The following is a 6724-nucleotide window of genomic DNA, read 5'->3' on the forward strand; positions in this document are numbered from 1 at the left end:
ATGGCCTTTAACTCAAACCATTCTGGGTTTCCGTGTTTCAAACCAGGTAGCTGGATGGGAACTGGAAAAGGGGAACTGAGATGAGGGGAGGGTACAAGAGACAGTAACAAATACAGCGATGGCACAGATGAGGTGGACACAGAGAGGAGCATCTCTTTTATGGGGCCAAGTTAACTCTCTGCATGTGAGGGTCCTTTTGACAGTGGATGTTCAACATTGCAGAAATGTTTGAGTCAGGGTGGTTTCCAGGAGCTAAGGCTCCCTGTGGACACAGACGGGGAACAATCCGGGTTTTGACCTCATTTGTGTTAACAGAAGGGATTCTCTGCTATGTGATGAAAGCAAAAGTACTCTAAGCCTTTCTCCATCCAGGTCCCTCATTACAGGGCAAACCTCTCTACTGCTTGGCCTGTTTTGGAGGGGTCACTCAGAGCATCTCTGCTGAGAGCTCCTTTGGTGACATCAGGAAAGGAGGGAACTGCAGCCCACTGCAGAGATGCGGCAGCAAGGACACATCTGCAGCGTGGGGCATTTCTTGGCAAGGGATCCCAAATTCATCCATGTAAGATTTTACTTGCAGATCCCTCTGGGGAGCAGGACTGAAAGAGATGCTGTGATCCCTGGCTCGAGACTTGACTTTCTGCTGAATTCAGCTGACAGAGGAGATGATGGACACTAATGGGAGCTGCTGTCATGCACTTTATCGGCCTGTCAGCGCAGCAGCATGGGGGTTTCAGATGCTGACTGCCAAATGAAAAATCTTTTATGCCCAAGAAAGAAGATGCTTTTTGTAAAACAACCTTTGCGTCACACAAACCATGAGCTGAAAAGCATTCAGGACTATTTCTGCTTGCAGATACTGAGATAAAACTTGATCCTGAATAGATGAGACTGGGAGGTAACGTGTGCAGTGTCCTATTCCCATGAGCTACCCTGAGCAAATATCCACCTCCCTTCTGCCATCCCAGCACGGTGCCAGCACCCCAGCACACAGAGAAAGCGCTGATAAACTGGGAAAGGATGGTGCCAATTACCGAGACTCGGGGATTTCATGATGAGTGATTACTGAAGTGCCTGCAGCCCAGCAATAGATGGGAATAAGATCAGGGAATTCCTCAGCAAAGGTGTAATTTATTAGCAGAGGCTGAACCCTTAAAGAATTCCAGATTGAGGCTGGGATACTCTGGTGCTGGTGCCTCGTGGCAGTGCAGGATGGTCACCCACGTGTCTCCCAAAGGCCCAAGGTGAGTGGAGGAGGAACAGCAGCACATCTCTGCCCCTGGGAGGCTCCTGCCCTCAGCCATGGCCAGCTCTGTCTGTCAGTATTGATCAGGCTGGCAGCAGCCACCTCCTCTCCATCCACCTGCAAATCCAGACATTTCCAGAGGAATGCACATAGGCATCATCTGCATCCCGGCAGGGAAAGTCTCCTCTCCAGCTTGGCTGGCTTTTGGGGACATTTGCTTGTCAGCTTGGTGGGTGAGTCTGGAGCGGGGACACATCCCCGGTAGGGGCACAGAAGGAACACTGGGTGACTCTCCACTGGTGGCGTGCTGACAAGGGTTTGCATAGAAGCAGGGCAGAGATTTATGGGGCCGGTTCTGCCAAACACTTGTGATCCCACAAAAATGTAGCATCGTGTCCCACAGAGCCTGGCAGGATCGCACATGTGTTCCCTTCCAATTGTATGTGGCGGGACATTTATTCTCTCCCTTGTGACCTGATGGTCAATGACTTTTATTTCTCGAGCTTGCCTGTTTAATTAAGGAGTTGCTTCTCGCCCAGAGTATGGGATAAGCCCAAATGAAAGCAGCATGCTTGGGAGGCTGAAATAAAACCCCAAATGTCAGCTCACCCGCTGGGCGAGTTATTAAAGCTGACTGAAGTGGTTGCATTATGGTGGCCATGGGTTGCCCCGCAGAACGAGCACTATTGTGGGTGAAAACTACTTTTTTGACTTTTCTCAAGTTGCTTTTCACATTTCTCCTAAATAAGCCTTTATGCTTTGTCTAAACAGCTGAAGCTGATGTTTAATAAAACCCTGAACTGTGCTTTGTCCAGGCACTTTCTATGCTGGGTGGCTTCAGTAAACACTTTAAATTTTGAAAGGGAAATAATTGCTAAACTTTCACCAAGGCACTACATGCTGAGGTTACTTAACACCCTGGTATCAGTACAAATTACCAAACTGGAGGTGGCATTTCATGTGGATGGAGGAGCTCTAAAGCAGTTGGCAATCAACACCAAAGGATTACTGAGTAGCTAATTTGCATGTGTAAATTTCCTGTTAGAAGCAAGATAATCTACAAGCCTCTGCTGATAGAAAGGATGTCCCTCCTGAGCAGCTGCCAGAGGGTTTCTGATTGTGGATTGTGAGTGGTTTAGTATCTCCCTGCCCATGGAGTGACTGTTTCCCTCCTGGACCAGGTGTCCTGGAGCAGCACTGCTCTCCCCATCGCCCCAAACACTGTCAGTAAAGTGCTGATTGTGCAAACTGGACAGCAACCACTGCGAAAACATCTGACCTGCAGATGTAACACAGTCATGAAAATAAGAAGACGTGGGCTTGGACAAGGCGTTGAGGTCATACCTTTGGTATAAAATCATATTTGGTAAAAAAAGGGGGTTTTTTGGTATGCTTTCCAAGAAATAAAAATACTGCTTTTTTGACCTGACTGTTGCAGTTTAATTTTTGTTCATGCTGCTAGAAATTCCCGTAGTTTTAACACAGGGATTGGAAGAAGGAAAAGAAAGAGGAAGCTTTTAGTTGCTTGATTCTTCAAGGGGGGAAAAAAAAAAAAATCTGATTTTTGTTCCCAGATACTGAATTTTTTTTTTTTTTTTTAAATACAAAGCATTTCTTGAATTATATCAAGGATTTTTTTAGCTGTTTGGTGAAAAATGGGGAAACTACGAAAAAAAAATCGAAAGAGGCCATTTTAGCATTTCTGATCAAATGATGGGTATTCCCTGACCCTTCCAACAAAATCTCTGCCCCAGCAGCAAAAAGCTGCTTCCTGGGGAGTGACCCCCAGGTCCTCCCATGGGAGGAGGACCCCGTGGGCCAGGCACGGGCAGCGCAGGGGAGTAAGAAGGGGAGAAGTCTTACAGCACCACGAGGCTGCTGAGGTTCTGGAAGGCGTAATCGGGGATGTGCCAGATCTGGTTGAGCGCCAGGGTCATGGCTTGCAGCGCTGGCAGGTGGTTCAGGGCTCGGACGGGGATCTCCGTCAGGGCGTTATCGTCCAGCCACAGGTGACGCAGAGAGAGCAGCCCCTCAAAGCTCTTCTCGGGCACCACGGAGATGAGATTGGCATCCAGGCGTCTGAGGGGGGAAAGAAACAGGGTGGGGATCAGTGAGAGAGCGATCTCTCATCGCTCTCCCTGCCCGCAGCGTTGTGCAAAGAGAGCGACGCCCGAGGGAGATTGGATTAGGCTGTAAATAGTGATTAACAAAAGAAGGCATCAGTTCGAGGCTCCTGCCTCTGCTTGGAGATGTCTGACCACCTTACTGATGGCCCTTTGGTGCTGCCAGATGGATGGCAGCTTCTGAAACACGGTGGTTGGGCTAAGTCCTTCCATGTGGGCCCCCCAGATGGGCACTGGCCAGCTGTGGTTTGCAGCCACCCCCTGCTTTAAAACCGAGCATCAAAGCTGCATCCCCCGGGGCTGGGCTTGCCAGGATCTTGCCAGTGGATCTGCCTGAGCAATCTACGGAGGCACAGCCCAGTTTGGGGTACCCCACAGCCCGCTCACCCCCCCCGGGGCCCTGCGGGACAGCCAAACCGTGCCCGCCAGAGCCCCCGTTCCAGAAGAGAAGGATTTGTCTGGAAATGTGGGAGATGTGGCAAAACCCCGCTTGGGGTTCCAGCAGCACCTGAGCAGAACGCTCAGAGGTACCTGCAAAGGCTCTGTGGAGCAGTCAGGCCCTTTGTCATGGTGCAGAAATTAAACCCGTGCTCTCGTGTTGCACAAGTTTGGGCCTTTCTTCCCCCTTCGTTTGCCAATTCCTTTTTTTTTTTTTTTTTAATATTTTTAATCATGATGAAAACCTTAAGGCGGTTGAATTTGAGGTTTAATTTGGTGAGAAACTTTAATTTTCAAGACTTGCTTTTGCTTCAAAATAGAAGGAGAAGCCAAAAAATATTAAGCTTATTACGAAAAAAAAAAAAAGTTTAAAAATTATGTTAGGAAATCATCTCTCTAAAGATCTCTTATTGCAACAATGGTGAGCAGGATACAATGTGTTATCTGTAGATTTTAAAACCAAAATATAAGAGGAAAACACTTCACATTTGGATGAAATACCAGGAAACAATTATACCAAGGAAAAAGCAAATTTTAATTTCCATCAGCCAACGGAGCTTATTTTATTTTTCCAAGCTATCTAAAGGAAAGATCTCTGAATTCAGATTGCAAAGAGAAAGCACTTTGTCTCTTATCAAAGCATGAGAGAAGGAAGTTAACAGAGCTGTCATGGCCTAGCCCTCAACTCAACAATCCTCCAAAAAGGAGTGTGGTAAACAAATTAATATTCTTGACTATAGTTACCTATAGTGTATAAAGTAATATTTTTGATTAAAGTTGAACACTGGAGCAAACCTCCAGACACTGTTACACTGTGATTCTATTTTCCCAGGTTCCACTACTCTTGCACTGCCACGAAGTGACATTTTCTGGTGCAAGGCTGTTCAGCTGAGAGTTTCTCAGCCAGCTCTGTTGATTCCTCTGTGGATGAGAAAAGCACATCACACCCAAATCTCACTTCCACTGCCACAGGATTTGCATCTTTGCTCAGAGGGCTGACATAAGACAATGAACTGTGAATTTTCCTGTCGAAGAGGGTGGGCATGTTTCAAGTTCTGCCTCAATTTACCAGCTGTCCCCAAGACTGCAATCTTGTCAGCAAATAGCATCATTCATCTTTCTGAGACAACAAACCCGACGAGTAAAGAGCGGAAAAGCAAACCCTGCAGCAGCTCAAGGTAAGATCAAAGCTATTTGAAAACTTCCATGAAAATGTTTTAGGACAAACAAGAACTCTCTGACCAAAATTGTGTAGGAAATGTTAATCTTTTCTTATTTTTTCCCACTTCTTCCTCAGCATAAGAAGTCTGTTAGGTTTTGGCATCATAATCTGCTAAAAAAAAACCCCAAAAAACCAACAAAGAAGCAGCATTGCTTACTTTTCCTGCAGACATTCTTTCATCCAAATCCCTATATGTTTACTGAAAATTGTTTTAAAGCGAACGCTCAGTTTCAAGTTTAATTAATTAAAGACCAGACAATGAAAATATCCGCAGAGAACAGTTACCATTTCTCAAAACCAAACTAAGCTTTCAGAAATGGAGATGCCAAAGCAGAGCCAAAGACTGGTGCACCAGGCTGAGCTGGGACAGGGACAGGGACAGGAGAGCAAGGTGGAGCCCATGGCTGTCTGGTTTTATGTCCCACCTTTTTCATGAACTCTTGGGTGAAGAGATGACCCCCAAGGGAGTTTGTTTTCAGTGTGACAGTGCCCCAGGAGCTGGGGAAACCATTAATGTTGATGGCTTTGCTCCAGGGATGTTTAGCATTCTCTCAGGAAAGATCCTTTTTCCCCCAGTCCATCCTTATGAAAAGTGCCAGTGAGGCAGCTTGGGGGATTTTTTTAAGGGACACTTCCCTCTGGTTAGTACAGGGGCAATAACTTTGATGACTTGCTGCAGCTCCAAGCCAGACTCTGCTCCATCTCAAAACCTTGTTGGCAGTGAGAGGTCACTCAGGTGAGCCCCAGCTCTCCTGCTCCTCAGCTCTGCAGGAGCTGCCTGGTGGCAACGTTGTGAGTTGTGAACATGTGGCCACTGCCCACGAGCCACCCTCTGGGGTCACATGCTTGGGAGGTCTTGGGGAGCTCCAGCCACAGAATTACTGTCTTAATCTGCTTCAGAGTGTGGAGATCAGAGCCCAGACAGATTCCTCAGGGGAGTGGCAGGGAGACCTTCTGCTGGTTGTGATGTGCTGGGCCTGAGCAGCCTCAGAAGCAGCAGCCTGCTTGGACCTCAGCACAGCACGATGCACCTACCTGGAGCCAGGGAAGTTAAAATTCAGAACAAGGAAGTTACAGGTGAGGGCATTTCATGTGCAGCATCATGAGCAGGACTCTTTATGTGCCCTTGCAGCATTGCTGAGGGGATAGGGAACATGGGTTCAGTGACAGCTGCATTCCTGGCACCAGAAGGTCTCTGGGATGTTTAATTGCTCCTCAGGGAGCTGCTGGCTCTTTCTGGAATAGAGGTGCATTCTTTCTAATAAAAGCTGTGCATGTGGGGATTGCTAATTGCTATGGCTTTCAGACAGCTCTCTACTCTCTTCTGGAAGCAGTAAAGCTGAAGTTCTTGGCACGGAGCTGTTGGTAATTATATCAATTATACTAAACAAAAACCAACCCAACAGTTCTCTCCTTTCTTCAGTGTGTGACTCTGGCTCTGTAAGTGTTTTGTGTTATGATTTATACCTGAGATAATTGGGCCGATTAGTGGGTAAATGGGACAGTGCAGGCTGGGGCTGGCTCCTCACCTTCCACGGAGATGTTTTAATCTTTCTTTCACCAAATCACTCAGTTGGCTTTCCCTGCAAGCATTAACCCGTTGGCTGCTCACGGAGGAAGACGCCTCTTTCCCGGAGCTGCTGGAGGGCTTAGGAGTGGGACTTCATCCCACACCTGCTGTCAGACAGTGCTGTG

General features: G+C 47.3%; 1 protein-coding gene across 2 annotated transcripts in view; it reads right to left on the reverse strand.

Moving 5' to 3' along the window:
* The window catches only part of LGR6 (leucine rich repeat containing G protein-coupled receptor 6), a 113370-nt gene that overhangs the window by 38095 nt on the left and 68551 nt on the right, over positions 1-6724 (reverse strand). For both annotated transcript variants that reach the window (XM_027898106.1, XM_027898105.1), the window contains one exon: positions 3110-3325. In XM_027898106.1, coding sequence (XP_027753907.1) covers positions 3110-3325 — 216 coding nt within the window. The remainder of the gene's footprint in view (positions 1-3109; positions 3326-6724) is intronic.

The sequence above is a fragment of the Empidonax traillii genome, unplaced genomic scaffold (assembly GCF_003031625.1).
Source record: "Empidonax traillii isolate 1590-97213 ecotype Southwest subspecies unplaced genomic scaffold, ASM303162v1 scaffold579:size954524, whole genome shotgun sequence".
In the NCBI taxonomy this organism is placed as follows: Eukaryota; Metazoa; Chordata; class Aves; order Passeriformes; family Tyrannidae; genus Empidonax; species Empidonax traillii.